The sequence below is a fragment of the Calliphora vicina genome, chromosome 5 (assembly GCF_958450345.1).
Source record: "Calliphora vicina chromosome 5, idCalVici1.1, whole genome shotgun sequence".
Taxonomy (NCBI): domain Eukaryota; kingdom Metazoa; phylum Arthropoda; class Insecta; order Diptera; family Calliphoridae; genus Calliphora; species Calliphora vicina.
This window is the reverse complement of record NC_088784.1, coordinates 74,621,733-74,639,438: the sequence shown is the minus strand read 5'-3', so window position 1 is coordinate 74,639,438 and position 17,706 is coordinate 74,621,733. Positions and strand designations below refer to the sequence as shown.

The window sequence follows — 17,706 nt, the reverse complement described above, 5'->3', positions numbered from 1 at the left end:
AATTAGCTTGAATTTATTTTCAAAAACTTAAGGCCAATATCTGACTATTTTTTATTACTGAATATGCTGGTGATATGCAGTGTTTGAAAAACTAAACTACAAGTAGCAGTAGCAACGAAAAAACACAAGTAGTCTAGTTAAAAAATTAATAAAAACTCGGAGTCAATAATTACTACTACTACTGCTACCTTCACATTTTGGTAGCAGTAGTTGTAGTAGTACTAATAAAAGAAAAATTTAAAAGTAGCAGAGTAATTTATTTTCTATTGCTACCTTAAAAAAGAAAAAGTTTTGATGTAGCAGTCATTAGTTTTTTATTAATTCTGCTACTTTTAAAATTTAGTAGTAATAGAAGTAGCAGTTGAGGTAGTAGAAGAAGTAGCAGTTGAAGTAGCAGCTAAGTAGCAGTTGAGGCAGCAATAAAATAAGTCAAAAATAAAAATCTTCAGCCAAAAAATTACATTATGTGTTGTTGTTGTGAATGTATATTTGTGTATGTTGGTCGTGTTGTAAACAAAAGTTCGGCTTTTTTGTTATACACACAGAAAACACTATCTTTCTGTTAGCAACACGAACATCTGAGACGAATAAAATCGAATAATTCTTTCAAACTCTCTCAAAACAAAAACAACACACAGTGTTTAATTCTGTAAATTTTGGTGTTATGACTGAAGATTTTCTTTTTTGACTACTTTTATTGCTACCTTAACTGCTGCATCAACTGCTACTTTACTGCTACCTTAAAAATTAAAACTCGATATAGAGCAGTAGCAATGATTTGTATTTTTATGCTACTACTCCATTTACAATTCATGTTTTATTACTACTGCTCTGTTAAGAGTTTTATATTTTGAAGGTAGTAGTTGTTTTAAAAAAACAAGAAAACGAAAAAAGACAAATGCTACTGCTACCGCTACATACACTTTTTTGAAGCATTAGTTGTAGCAACAGTTAAAAATTTGTTAGTTATCGTAGCTTTTTAAACACTGGTGATATGTAGTATAAATGATAACCATTTAACTACCACTTTTTTAACAATTTTAATGTAAAATTTTGTTTATTTTCTTCTCCTTTAAATAAAATAAATCACTTGAAATGAGCATTTCTGTATTAAGAGCTTTAAAATAATAAGAAATATTACAATTACTTGCCGCAGTTTGTTTATAGTTATTAAGGAAACTTTATATTTTCATTAAGTAACAATTATAAAGAAATTAATTATTTTATTGTTGTCTGTTTCAGTGTGCCTGGTGATTGCTGTGACAGCGGCATAGATCCTGACAATGAACAACACGAAACGTATTTGAGTAAATTTAAAAATAAAGTTTTTGATAAATTGCGAAACCTAATAGAAGAACATATTGCCAATGATCCCGATGTTATAAAGGGTAGAAAAAAGACTGTACAGGTAAGTTTAATACAAATACTTAAAACAAAATTCGACACAAATCAATTATAAAGGGTATAAACACAACTTAAAAGAAACAATTTAAAGGAAATTGTTTGTTTTAAATGATTTTAAAACTATTTGTATTACTTCGTTTTAGTCACACTGTTATTAAAACAATTGCAATCATTGCATGCACTCAATCTGCATTACATGAAACGAAATAAAAACCAGTTGATCACTTCCCTTAAAATGACCAATATTGAGCAATTTTTCGCAGAAAACTCAAACACAATAAACTAATTCCAATTCCTTTTAATTTCACTTTTATGCTCAACAACACCCTTTTTGGAACAATACAAACACCCAGTCAAGACTATGGAATACAAATTCACTAAGTTCTGTTGTTTCCAAGTTATGGTTTTTTTTTAGAATTTTTAAAATCCTGCTACATGCCAGTCATGACACGAAAGATATGGAATTTTTAAAACACTAAAGCGGTTGGTGGCAGTGCGCCAGTGAGAAAGTGCTAACATTGATGATGTAAATTCACATTTACCTTTTTTTTTGGGGTGGGGGATTGGTTCTGCTCTTCCTTTTCCACATTTTCCTGCATGCAATATTTGTTTGCCACAATTTCTAGCCAACCTTGTGGCATAAACTTATTTCAATATTTTGCTTCAACAAAAAACTGAATGAAAAAAAAATACAGGAAACACAAAAAAATGCAAATGGGTTTATGAATTTCATACAGTGATTTTTTTCTTATTATTTATTTTTGTGCACCACCTCCTTTAGTATTCTGCGTAAAAAAAGGAAAAAAAAGTAAAAAGTCGTTAAAAGCTGGATAACAATTTGTTAGTTTGGCTAACGGTGATTTAAAAGCATAACGGTTACCAGGAGACGGACTATAACAAAACAAAAAAATGGAATATTATTAAAAAAATATGTTTTGTTGCTCAAAAATCAAAAGGGGGCCTTGTTGTGAAAATGTTAGTTTGTTAAACAGAAACTTTTAACATAAATCATGTTTATTTTTTCCAACACTGAATAACAAAGTTGTTAACTTATGGGAACAAATCTTCAGTACAAAGGTTGTGCAGCAAAGTTAAAATAAAAAATGTATGTAAATATTGGGTTTATTACTTAAAAATGCGGGACTTATATTCTCACTTAGTTATTGAACATTATAGTGTAAACAAAAAAGGTTTTTCTTTGCTTCGAAAATGACGAATTTTGTATCAACAAAGCGTCATATGCGACAAGTTTCGCTTTATTTCTATAATTTGTAAAAAAGTGGCGGTGAAACACCTTTTGTTCAGCAAAGCTTACAGTGAATGTGTTCCATTGGTTTCACAGTGCGAGAAATGTGGTTCTGCGGTTCAGAACTTGTGATTTTGATACGGAAGTCAAAGACAGCCCAGGCTTTGAAGACCAAAAATTGGAGGCATTAATCCGTGGAGATTGTTGTAAAACTCAACAAGAGCTTTCAAAATCATTGGGAGCTACTTCATTCAAAAGCTGAAAATGAAGATGAGAGACCTTGATAGACGATTTTGCATGTCCGAAATGATGTTTGAAAGCAAACTAATTTTTGCAACAAATCATTACTTGCGATGGAAAATGGATCCATTACGATAACACGAAGCGTAAGAGATCGTATGTGAAGCCTGGCTAACCAGCCTAATCGACAACAAAGACAAATATCCATGGCGATATGGTAATGCTCTGTATTTAGTGGGAGCAAAAGATTACTATCTATTATGAGCTGCTGTAATCTGGCAAGACCATCACAGGCTACCTGTACCAAATGCTACTGATTCGTTTGAAGCGAGCATTTGCCGAAAAACGTCCAGAATATGTGGCCAGACATGAAACGTAATATTCCATCATGACAACGCTCGGCAACAAGTTGCAGTATCTGTAAAGTTTCGCCTCAAACGCCTTATAGTCCAGACCTTGTCCCGTCCAACTACTATTTGTTTCGATCCTTAAAGAACGATCTGTCTGGGATACGCTTCACTTTGGAACAGAGTATCCGAAATTGGTGACCATCTCTGAGACAGTCCAGATCATAGAAAATAGCTCTACAAAGATATAGTAGTCTGTGCTTCCGACTCCTTGTCCTCTTTATACAAACAACTTTGACAATAGCTAGAACATGGGTAACTCATACGTTCCGACATGTGTCCAATCATACAGTGCTCAGTAGAGTGACAGCCGATTTGAAATAAAGGTTAAAATCCAATTTTGCACTGTTGTTGTAAATGTTAGACCCCAATGTATATATTCCTCAAGTTTCATTAAAATCGGCCTAAAAATATATAACATTACCCTATCGTTTCATTAGAAATTCCAAATATTGAAAAATTTGACCTTTGACCTTTACGATTTAAAGGTTAACGTTTTCCGATTTTAGTAAAACTTTCAGACCATATTTAAAATTACAAGGACTATAATATTATGAATAGGTTTTACTTAAAATTTATAACAGTAAGGAAATTGGGCTCATTTGCCAAAATATGAACAAAAAATTAGTTTTTCTTGAAAATCGCAAAATTTAAATCGCAGGTACGGAAAAACTGAAAGAGTTATTGACATTATTTTTTCATATTTTGATCTCAATAAATCCCAATGTGATGATCAAAAAATTCTGAAATTTGTTTAACAAAATTTTTAAAAATTTGAAAATGGAGATTCGAAACGGTCGTTAAAATTTTTTTTTTGCCATACCTGCGAAAAGGTTACGAAGACAAAAACTCATACACAAGTAAATGCGAGTATATATTTAAATAAAACTTAGCTTTTATTTTAATTTTTGTCGAAATATGTTAATTTTTTTTCCTAAATTTTTTGTTCAAGTGGCCTGAAACACGTTAATTAATGGTGTGGCGAATTTGTAATAACTTTAACATTTTTTAACCAAAATTTGTCATTTATATCTCATTACAACGACAATTACGTACACATTTCGATTATTTTGCATTCAATTGCAAAAGTATTTATTTAGTAGCAAAATTTTTACAAAAACTGAAAAATTTGCATTTTTCCGATTTATTTTTAAAGTAATATTGATTAATATAAATATGTCTGCATATTTCTAGAAAACAATGCAGAAAGTTAACGATTTTCACCTATTTAGTCCATATAAATAGTAAAATTTTGCATATATCTGAACTTTGACCTCGACGCGCGTCCAGAAATCGTAGTCCGATTTGGCTCAAATTTTCAGCTTTTTACTTTTAGGCCTAGTGTCACAATATTCCACCCGGCACTCTTCAAAATTTTAACAAACATTTTTTTCCATACAACTGATTGTCACTCTAGTGCTCAGTGTTTTTACCCGTAAGAAGCCTAATCGAATTCCTACTAAGAGACAAAAGTGTTGTGGTCCTATCGTCTGTCAGAGTGGGCCAGAGCATTCTGGATATTCTACAAGTTATGATATTTGACCACATGAGTTCCGTCTCACTCAAAGCCCATTAATCTATCAATTTCGATACGGTCATCAAGGCAGTGTGGGATATTCACAAGAGTTTGCGCAAGAGTTACATCTAGGGACTATCCGTTGGTTGCGAATTCATCAGATACTTAATTTTCCCGGATGCCCTAGAACCCATATCAACTCGACGTGAAGACATTTCGACCTAATAACGTTGGAGTTAAGAGCCTTGATTGATGCAAGGCTGTCCAAGTAGATATCTATAGTCGAATTAACGAGATTCAGTTCCCGGATTCTTCTCGCGTCTGTATCGATGGCATAGATCAGGTGCAGGTATCGGTTAATCGAAGAGACAACAAAAAGTCCATTTCATCAGAGAAAATACCCGAGCCCGTGCCTCTCTCTGTCTTTGAACCATCAGTGTATATCGAGATCACGACGTCCCTTATGACAGTGTTCGCGGCCCAATCATCCTTTGTCGATATTCTGATCCTAAATGTCCTATCAAAATTCGGTGTAGGTACTATGTAGTCCGTTTCTTGACCCATGGTGCAGTGACCAATACGATCAAGCTTCCGTCCGCCCGAATGTTTAGTTCGTAGAGCAGACTTGGCAGAAATGCATTTGATATATGGGGGATTTCACGTAAAGTGAACCAACTTTGAAAATCGACGTCTTCCGATCTTCGAATCCCACTAAAAGACCAAAAAGCTTTTAAAGGAATGGACCTAAGCTTTCATTTTAGCAAAAAAAAAATAAAAAGGGGACCTATTTTGGAAAAAGTTCGATTTTGCCAAAAAAAAAAATCAAAAATTGTATATCTTGAGTTACAAAACATTTATTTTGCTATATATCCCACTCGCATCCCACTAATCAACCAAATAGGTCTTAAAGGAATAGACCCAAGTTAGATTTTGCAAAAAAAAGTCAAAAATTGCATATTTTGAGTTACAAAACATTTATTTTGATATATATCCCACAAGCAACCCACTAAGCGACTAAATAGGTCTTCAAGGAAAATATCTGAGATTTCTGTTGAGCAAAAAAAAATTTCGAAAAAAAAGTCAACAAAGTTTTTGATTTGGCAAAAATGTCAAAAATGTTTTGAGTTACAAAACATTTTTTTTTTTTGATAGATATCGAACTCTCACCCATTAAGCGACCAAATAGGTCCTCAAGGAAAATATCTAAGCTTTATTTTAATAAAAAAAAGGCCCATTTTGAAAATAAAGTCAAAAAAGTTTTTGATTTCGGAGAAAAAATATTAAAAAAATTTATTTTTTTTTTAAATATTTTTTTTCGAAAGATTGAAGAAATAGCTATCTAATCTATTTTGGCCAAAATGTAAAATTTTGACCCCCTCTATTTCCGAGAGTTCTTTTCCGATCTTGTTGAAAAATTGTGTCTGATTTACTATCCAATAGGTCTAACCTCCCGATGCCGATCGAAAGACATCGATTTTAAAAGTTGGGTCACTTGGCGTGAAATCCCCCATATATTAAGGCGATTTAGCATCGCCTCTAGACTGATCTGAGGGGTCGATTTCATAGAGCCAGTAATTGCAAGACATGATAGTCTTTGTATCTTGTTTAGAATAGAAAGGTGAGCAGAATGCTAAGGGCTGATTCCATGAGTTCACTTATTGTGGGAAGAAATTTTTTGAAAAATCTCCATGACATTAAATGATTTTTTTTGATATCAATTTTTATATTTTTTATTTAATCTATGGGTGAAATACAAAACTATTATGAATTTGATTTTTTTTAAATATTGCTTCATTTAATTAATTCTATTAAGTTTTTTAATAAATTAAATTTCCTGTAAATGCTTCACTATATTTCTTATACTGCTTAATCATCAATTTTACTTACATATTTTTATATTTTTTTGTATATATGACATTAAAATTTACCTCCATTCAAAATGAAATCTATATGGTGTCATCGTTTTTAAATACAACTTCCTTTTTGAAAGAGGAAATATATATATTGCTTTCATGGAAAGTGCTGTGTTAATGTAATATTTACAAATATGTATATTGACTATACATTTACACTTGAGTATTCATCATATCCCTGAAGTTCTGGTGACTATTTATGAACTAATAATTTCACCCAGCATTTAGGGCCACCACGGATTAAATTATTATGTGGGTATCCTTTTAGAAAATCAATTGACCTTAAATAGATTAAAACAAATACAAACAAACTTTGCACAGTGGGACAGAATCAAAATATTTTGAAAGTAAATTTGCCATTTCAAACTGCCTAATCCAATTTACATCAAATTTCAAATATTCAAAATTAAATTTTACCGAGGAAGACATTTATTTTTAGATATATTAAATAACAGACAGTCTACGAAGATTTATATTTTTACACTGTCTGTGTAATCTAAATAATAGTCAGTTAAACAATTATAAGTATTTCTCTTCGGGAACCAGATATTTTATACAATGACTTGAACATGTCAAATTCAAGAGTTAAAAGTCTGGCAAATAGGATAGTGGGTAACCATTGAAGGTTATTTGTTACTGACACTTGGGAATTAGTTCTAAGGACTGCAGGGTATACTTATACTTACTAAGTATGTTTTTACATGTGTAAATATTGTATGTAAGTTTGCACACGATGACTACATATATACAGACCTTGTTGGCAATATTTTAACCTTGTTGTAATCTACTTTAACCATGTTCTTCTAGTACTATGTGCTGTTACTGGTTATGAAAGGCTTTTGTACCTATTGAAAATGTGAAAAGAAAATGCACTAAAAAAAATTTAATTAAAACAAATATTTAAGACGGAACAAAATAAAATTCAAAAGTTTTCTTGAAATTGTTTAATACTAAAAAAGTCCTTCTTAGTCCTAATTTCATGTCTATTTCTTTAGCCGGTTGATATTATTACACAGGGCAACAAAATTTAAAAAATTTTTAGAGGTTTTTAACCCTCGGAGGTATAGGTATTTTTTGGCGCTAAACGGTATAACCAGGTCTGTGCATCCCTATATGGGATTTGTATGGAAATGCATAGTCAGATATCCTAAAATTGTGTAAATTTTTAACAAAAACACATTTTAATACATCTTAGGTAGCTACATACGCTATTTTATTTTAAAGGCAACAAAACAAATATTATGTACGGCATATTATATGTGAATACCTGGCATGTGAATGCTGTAAACGAACCAGCTTTTTGCAATATATGCAATGAAACCGTATTTTTTCGCTGTTTTTTGTGCAAATTATAACAAAGTGGGCACGATGGACTTCTTGAAAATGATGCAGAGTTGGTCATATACACCGAATAACGCCATTGCAACGTCCAACATATTGAAAAACAAGGATAACGGCCATCGGTTTGTGGATCGTTTGCAAGTCTAAGCACCAACCATCTGATCCATGGTGTCCACTCCGAATTTATGCATATTGTAATCAAATATTTTAAATGGATTCTGCGTTGGTTTCGATGAATCTAAAATTGCGACATGAGTGCAACATTATTGTTGTGGTAACATAATAAAGTTCTAAATATCTCTCTTTAAGGATCCAACATCTCCTTCGGTATGCATGCTTTGTTTCTTCACATGGTTCCTACATAACCCAACCGTTTTGTCATCAAAATAGTGGCCAAATCATTTGCCAGAAAAATGTATCAGCACATATTGTTCGTCCAGAACCACAATATTTTCCAAACAATTTCAGAACAACGTTATCGCCTAGATTTGCCGCACGTGCTTCGTTTGCTTGTTTTCCAATATAAATTATTCCTTTCAGTGGGTAATTGGACTTGGAGTCGAATATCCACCATATTTCTATGTCGTATTTGGCTAGTTTTGATGGATTATGTTGGAAGAAGCGCGTGCGGCCTCTGTACGGAAACAATTGCTTATCAACTGTTATCTGGCTATCCGGAACATATCGACGCTCCAAGTTGTTCATGAGCATGTTCCAAACGTCGTCGGTGGCGGCCGATATACTTTCTCCTAGTCGAGCGGATCTTGTACTGCTATTGTCAAATCGATTGTACTTGATAATCTGTTTATATCGGATAACAGACATCGTCACATGGTAGATTGGGTTTCCATTACTGCCCCACAACTCAGGAGCAGGCTGATTGTTTGACACATACACACCGGAAAACAAAGTAAGGCAAATGAAATCATATATTTCGTTTTCCTTCACTGGAATTAACACACAATTTGTTCACCGGTTTGCACAGACCTGGTTAGATCGTTTGAACCAAAATATTTGAAAATGTGGATTAAACCGAATCTAGAACCACAATCGGTTTGATTTTTTTCTCATTGTGCCCGGTGAATGTTGCTCCAGGAAGTCATGAAAGGATTTGTCTTTAACACGAAAAACAATAAAGTTATACACACTTTTATATGCAAAAGGTCTGCACAGACCTGGTTATACCTCCGAGGGTTAAACCACTAAACAATATTGATGTACTGTAGTTCCAGTAGTACAAATTCAGTTCAAATTTTATATTATATGGAGAAGTTTTTTAAATTTTTTTTTGTTTAATTGAGAATTTTTTCCACATAATTTATGATAACTCAAAAAGGGTTAGTCCGATAGTTTTAATCGGCTTAGTAGTTTCGGAGTTATAATAACAAATTTAAGCAAAAATTATATTTTTTACGTGAAAATACCAAATGTTTGTGTTTTAAAAAACTCATGAAAAATATCTTGTTCAGGTTTATTACTTTATAGCAAACCCACATATAATAGCAACAAAATGAGATATCGAACAAAAAAATCGAATGATTATTTTCCAATTTATTCACAATTAAGTGAATTCGCTTATTTTAACAAAATCTTACTTTTTTCTTTGATATACATAAAATTGAGTAGTTAATGTTCTTCTTTCCATTGATTGAATTTTAAAATCATTTTCCCCATGCTATGTAGAAATTTCCACACATATATTGCGTTTCAATCCACTCAGTAGTTTCGGAGTTATAATAACAAATTGAAACAGAAAATAAATTTTTTACGTGAAAATATAAATTTTTTTTTATTTCAAAAAATCATGAAAAATCGAAAACGGCAGAAATTCTTTGTATTTATTGCTTTAAAGCAAAGCCATATGTAATGGGAACAAAATGAGATATCGATCATAAAAACCGACAATAAAGTGAATTCGCTTATTTTCACAAAATTTTACTTTTTTGTTTGATATACATTAAATTTAGTAGTTAATGTTCTTCTTTCCATTGATTGAATTTTAAAAGCATTTTCCCCATGCTATGTAGACATTTTCACATATATATTGCGTTTCAATCGGATCAGTAGTATCGGAGTTATAATAAATAATTGAAACAGAAAATATATTTTTTACGTGAAAATATCAATTTTTTTTATTTAAAAAAATTATGAAAAATCGAAAACGCAGAAATTGTTTATATCTATTACTTCAAAGCAAAGCCATATGTAATGGAAACGAAATGAGATATCGATCATAAAAATCGATTGATTATTTTCCAATTTATTCACAATTAAGTGAACTCGCTCATTTTCACAAAAGTTTACTTTTTTGTTTGATATACATAAAATTGAGTAGTTAATGTTCTTCTTTCCATTGATTGAATTCTAAAAACATTATCCCCATGCTATGTAAAAATTTCCACATATATACTGCGTTTCAATCCACTCAGTAGTTTCGGAGTTATAATAACAAATTGAAGCAAAAAATATATTTTTTATGTGAAAATATAAATTTTTTTTTTATTTAATAAAATCATGAAAAATCGAAAACGGCAAAAATTGTTCATATTTATTGCTTGAAAACAAAGCAATATGTAATGGGAACAAAATGAGATATCGAACATAAAAATCGATTGATTATTTTCGAATTTAATCACAATTAAGTGAATTCGCTTATTTTCACATAAGTAATTTTACTTTTTTGTTTGATATACATAAAATTGAGTAATTAATGTTCTCCTTTCGATTGATTGAATTATAAAGATATTTTCCCTATGCTATGTAGACATTTCCACGTATATATTGCATTTCAATCCACTCAGTAGTTTCGGAGTTATAATAACAAATTGAAGCAAAAAATAAATTTTTTATGTGAAAATATAATTTTTTTGATTTTAAAAATTCATGACAAATCGAAAACGGTAGAAATTGTTTATAGTTATTCCTTCAAAGCAAAGCCATATATAATGGGAATAAAATGAGATATCGATCATAAAAATCGATTGATTATTTTCGAATTTATTCACAATTAAGTGAATTCGCTCATTTCACAAAATTTTACTTTTTTGTTTGATATACATAAAATTAAGTAGTTAATGTTCTTCTTTCCAATGATTGAATTTTAAACACATTTCACCCATGCAATATAGAAATTTTCACATATATATTGCGATTCAATCCATTCAGTAGTTTCGGGGTTATAATAACAAATTGATACAGAAGATATATTTTTACGTGAAAATATCAATTTTTTTTGTTTTAAAAAAATCATGAAAATTCGAAAACGGCAGAAATTGTTTATATTTATTACTTTAACGTGAAGCCATATGCAATAGCAACAAAATGAGATATGGATCATAAAAATCGATTGATTATTTTCGAATTTATTCACAATTAAGTGATTTCGCTCATTTTCACATAATTTTACTTTTTTGTTTGATTTGCATAAAATTGAGTAGTTAATGTTCTCCTTTCGATTGATTGAATTTTAAAAACATTTTCCCCATGCTATATAGAAATTTTCATATACATATTGCGTTTCAATCGGCTCAGTACTTTCGGAGTTATAATAACAAATTGAAGTAAAAAATATATTTTTTTATGTGAAAATATACAATTTTTTTTGTTTTAAAAAAGCATGAAAAATCGAAAACGGCAGAAATTGTTTATATTTATTGCTTTCCAGCAAAGCCATATGTAATGGGAACAAAATGAGATATCGATCATAAAAATCAATGGACTCTTTCGAATTTATTCACAATTATGTGAATTCGCTTATTTTCATAAAGTGTACGTGAAATTTTTATAGATCATTTTCTTTATAGAATGATTTACCACTTTACCACTATATTCCTTACAAAATTATATTAAATTTCTCTTAGTGCATGGCACTTGCTAACTGTCATCATCGTTTTAACCTAAAAAAGATAACGTTCATTATGTTACCTTCAAATAAAACTGACTGTATTTGATGTTAAGTGGACAGGTTTGAATAGACAGAAATCTCGTATACAAATACAAACTCAACAAATACTTACTTTTATTCCATATTCCAACTGTAAATGATGTTTGAGCACAAAAAAAAAAACGAATGTAAAAATAATGCAAACAAACTGAATTTGAATCTGTAAATCTACAAGTACCATATTGTCAACAAAAATCTATTTTAGGTATGTGTACGCTTAGTACTTAAACAAAATATTATATTTTGATCCCTTTCATTTCATTTCTCAATGCAAAAATCATTAAAAATCTCAAGTATCATTACTAACGAAATTATATTATGATGCAATAATATCAGCAACGCCATTCGCCATCATCGTCATCAACATCATCAACAACATTTTTATCTACCTCATCAGCAACATCACACAAACTTCCTGTTCATCATCAACATCGCGGCATTAGTAAATTCGTAATAATATTATTTAATATTTTATGAATATTTTTTATTACAATTTCATTCGTTCTCATTTTCATGAACATTCACAAATTACCGTGTTTCAATTTGTTTTCCATTCGTTTACTTCTGCTAGATCTCTACATTATCTTAACCCAGCAGTTTTAAAGTAGTCAATGTATTTCATAAAGTCAGTAATGTTGGATCACTTGGCTGACTTAAATTTATATATGTTTGGGTTCCTTTGACACTTATGAGTTTTTTGTAGTGCAAATGGATGTTAATTGGTTACTTTATACACCCCTTGTAATCTAGCGTAAGGTCTAATGTCACTTTATTGTCTCTAAGTAACTTTAGAAAGTAGTTATGTTATTCACCAGAAGTTATCTACACATTACGAATGGGATTTTTAATTTCCCGACCTTTTTTGATTCCCGGGAATCGGAAAATTTTTTTCTACATTCCCGGGTTCCCGGCTATTACCGCAATATATAATAATACTGTAAATTAGGAATATTATAGCCAAATTTCATATAAAAACTTAGTTTTATAATTATTAAATATCAGAGCTTCGAATTAATTAATAAAATTTGTGCTAAAATCTTAATCCTTAATTAAAGAATGTCAGCCTTTCATTCCATAAATCCATTCCTAATATTTAATTTTTTAGATTCATTCCAAAGCCTTTGTTTAAACTGAATTAATTTTAAAGTTAATTAATAACTGAATTTATTCAAACTTTTAATGATTAAATTTTTGTTAAATCAAACCTTTTTGTACTAGATTTGAATTGGAGAACAATTTAATGATTTAATAAATTTTTGAAGCTATTTTGTTATGGATTTGAAGAAGAAATTTAAAGAAATTAGAATGATTCAATAAGAAATAAATTCTATAAATAATGAATTTACTTTTTAAATTTATATACGAAAAACCCCAAATAAATAATAATAAGCGATCTATTATTGCCGAGATATAAGCAAAAAACTGTAATAAACATTTCACTGGTTTTTGGTGAAAAAAATAGTTCTAACTTGTTTTCTATGTATTTTCGTCAGTTTTTTCCCGGGATTCCCGAATAAAAATCCCGGGAATCGTGTAGTGAAAAATTGGCAAAATTCCCGGGAAATTTGTACCGGGAATTCCCGGGATAAAAACCCTAATTACGAAGTATATAATGCTAGATGTATTATCATTTTACTGTCACCTGTTAGACCAATCATAGACAAAAATAGTCCTTTTAAAAGTCCATTTCTCACACTCTTACTTGTTTATTTTGATAGTTCCTTACGAACAATAAGACTTTTAACAAGTAAGAGAGATATATTCGGCTGTGCCGAATCTTATATACCCTTCACCAAATTATACTTCAAAATAAAAATTTTAAATATTTTTAGGTAAACAAACATTTTTTTTCCAAAGATTTTTTTTTATTTTTAAAAAAAAAAATAAATTTTTAATTGTTTTTTTTTAAAATTTTCTTTTTTTAATATTCAGCGACAAAAAATCTTTTGGTGAAAAAAAAAATTCTGATTAAAAAATATTTTTTTCGATTTTGATCCAATTTACTATGGTTTATATACTTCTTTGCAAAGGTCTTTGAAATATCTATCATTAGATATCCATATTTTCTCTATTAATTACTTAGTAATCCAGATATAGGTCAAAAATCGAGGTTGTTCTGTTTTTTTTCCTTATATCTCAGCCATTTGTGGTCCGATTTTCTCGATTTTAAATAGCAACCGAGCCGGAGATATTGATGTATGAATCGTGTATGTCAGTTATTTGGAGGCTTCGGAAAGTTGATTTTAACAGACAGTGAAATTGTTATTGTTGGGTAATAAGCTAGTTCCTATGCGCATTTCACTGGTTGCTGAAGCCAGTTCATGAGGAAACCTTTGCCCAAAGAGCTTTATAAAATCTAAAGATATTATATAAATAAAACTATAGACACTCAAGCTTTACTTGTAAAAATATCAAAGCTTAGACAAACCACCAATAATTGAATGGTTTATTTCAAAAACCAGTCACGCGACAAATATTGACATTTAAAAAAAAATCGGGAAAGATTTGGATCAGCTATTAGCAAAAATCCATATATAAAAATTATCATATTCATATGTGAATATCTCGTAAACTATTAGAGATAAACTATAGTTCTTGTAGATTATACTCATATGCAAATCTTTCATATCGGATCGAGAACAAATATTTGACATCGTTTTTAATTTTTCATATACCCGAGATACCCTATTTTGGGGCCTTGAAACTCCTCCCCACCTTAGTCTTTAAAGCCTAAATTAAAAACTTAAACTCAGCTGCACCTCCTCTATAGTCCAGGGAAATTTTATCGGTTTAGAAGTTACTGATTTATTTCCACTTTTTTTTCATTTCCTCCACTGTGCAACATTTATGAAAAATAGATTAGAATCTTCTGGAGACTTCTTTCTGCACTAAGATTTCACGGCTTTGTTTCACCATAATAGGGGTCAGTATTTAGTTTTGTTTTGCTTTAAACGCCGCACAGTGTTGCTAATTTTGAAATAGCGGCCAAAAGTCTTTTTTTATTTTGCCGCCAATTTTTAGTTTTAAAAACTCATATTAAAGTTAACACCTTAGAACCTCAGAAGCCAAAAATTCAGGTCTCTATGTAAACATTTGCTCTATCAACAGGGTAATTCAATATGCACCTTTTTATTGTTTGACTAAAAAGTAGGATTTTGTAATAAATTTTGAAATTTCAATCGCTTATAACTTTTTATTTTCAAAATGGATTTTTATGAAATAAACAGTTTTCGTTAAAATGTTTTAATTGCTTTAATTTCGATGTAGATATATGTTTCCTCCACTACTTTTGAAATCGTTTTCATATCATTTTTAAAAATGTATTAAATTTTACATAAATTTAAGGTTTGATGGAATAGGACCTTAGGGAATTCCTAATATTTCCTAAAAAACTAGTACCATTTTATAGTACGTACTCTCTCCTTTATTTACATACCCATTTCGTTTTGCGGTTTTTTGCTCTTTTTGAGCTTTATTCATTTTTCTGACTCAAGTTTGGTGTTTATACTCTATACCACCTAGGGTATTCATTCGACTAATGATCGTTCGATTAATCGAATAATTTCTTATGAATAATTATTCGAACAAATTAAAAATGGCCATTTTCGAATAACGAATAATTCGAACAATTTTATGTAGAATAATCGAATAAAACGAATAATTTATTTAAATTTATTAAATTGCTTAAAATTTTCCATAATTCCAAATTTAAATAAGTAATAATGACTCACAAAAATTGTATTGTTTCTGAAATTCGACAAATAGCTAAAGCCAAAGGGACTTTCGATCACTGTAGGTGAATGTTCCGATAGCTCCTTCTATAAATATATAAATATTACTGCAAGAAGTTACAATTTTAAAAACAAATCTTTCTAAATTTTTAACTTAGGACTTGAACCAATGAAAATAAAAGGTACCGTATAAAATATTTGTTATTTAGCTGGCGAAGTATTAGAAGAATCGCAATTAATAATCAAAATATTAACTTAGATTAACGTTAATTAGAACTTAGAACTTAGGTCACTGACAATGATATCAAACTTTGGATAGATTCCCTTTATTGTGTAATTCCCCAAGACCTCTTTATTAAGCAAAGATTCGGCAACGTTGATAGAGCTTGATGTATAATACAGTTTGTTATAAATAATTTTGAAATAGTGAATAATTAATTTATTAAAGAATTAGTTACTCAATTTAAAACCCGAATTAATGAACGACATAAAAAAGTTCTTAATACGTTTATATTGTATTTGAATTCAGGATCATGTCCAACTTGCTCAAATTTTTTAAAGCATAGATCCAAAACTGAAACTAAAGGGTTTGCTAGTCAATTGTTTTGTAGATTGTTCGGGAGTTATTCTGATCAGAATATTTCTGTTGAATCACTTTAACGAGCATAAATCTCTTAAAAATGTTGGTAGCTACACAAAATTCCCTGTGATGGTCTGGTCAGATTCCAGTGGCTCATAATAGATAGGACCCTTTTGCTCCAGAGAAAATACACAGCAGGATGAATCCTGCTGCTCGCAAACATTTTGGAATTGCTGCTTGAGTAGCTTCCAATGATTTTGCAAGATTTTGTTGAGTTTTACAACAATCTTCATGGAGTACTACCACCAATTCTTGGTCTTCAATAAATTACAGCCAATTCGACAGATGTAGCTTCAACAATATAGCCGCTATAAACTGCTAATGGTCAGAATTCCCTATTGAAAATACAATGACATACAAAATTGTTTTTAATTGTTTTTTCAACATACTATTTTTTAATTAATTTGAAAATATTGCAAATATTAAACTTAACCCTAACATCGAAACTTCAAATAAAACATGCTACCTATAAACGTTATTCGATTTTGCTCATGTTATCAGCATTTGGTTTCTAAATGATGGAGAATCCAAAAAGTCCAACATAATGGACAAGTAACCATTAAGGTAGCTGGTAAGATATATTAATCGCCCTGTGAATCATATGCGTTGACTACTTTGGACCAGCTATGGGAAAGTCACATTGTAATCTATGTAGGGTCAATTAGGACTCGCTTATGTAATCAGTGGTGATCATAAATGATAAGTAATACCATTAGAACTGCTGGGTTTCTGCTGCTGTACTATACATCTTAAATGAGACAATTTTCGTTGCACGAATTTGTATTAGTATTTTGTCTGTATAATTTATGTACTCACAAATACAGAAAGACACAAGCACTCAGATACTATAGAAAATTTATGTATTTCGCCGCACATTTAAATTTGGTTCAGTTGGGGTTTGTTTGCAGTTGTTTTTTCATGGCCTTTTACATTCACTGGTGCTTGGTGGCCTGGTTTGCTCATTTTTTGGAACTGGGTATTTGGGCCATACTTTCATGTTGCCATTCCCTCGGAAAAAGAGCACTCAACAAATTGGATTGTTTTTTTTTTTGTCTCTTTTGGCTTTTCGTTTTCCTCTTTCTTTGACTAAGACTAAATTTAGTATTACTGGTTTATTTGTGTTACCCAGCAACATTATTTCTATTTATGAAGCTGTCGTGGACACATTTGAATCCAATGTGCGCGGGTTTAAATGTAAACTGCTGCCTTCTCTTCCTTGGCAACAACAGAACTTTATTAATGCAAAATATTCTAAACTAAATGAGAATTATATTGATTTATTCGTAGAAGCATTTAAGTGCTCAAGAAAATGATTAACTAATAAG

The 17,706-nt window shown here is 30.5% G+C and overlaps 1 protein-coding gene across 2 annotated transcripts in view; it reads left to right on the top strand.

The window, feature by feature from the left end:
* Nucleotides 1–17,706, top strand: part of LOC135960413 (protein qui-1) — a 342,666-nt gene that overhangs the window by 230,771 nt on the left and 94,189 nt on the right. For both annotated transcript variants that reach the window (XM_065511703.1, XM_065511702.1), the window contains one exon: nt 1,243–1,408. In XM_065511703.1, coding sequence (XP_065367775.1) covers nt 1,243–1,408 — 166 coding nt within the window. The remainder of the gene's footprint in view (nt 1–1,242; nt 1,409–17,706) is intronic.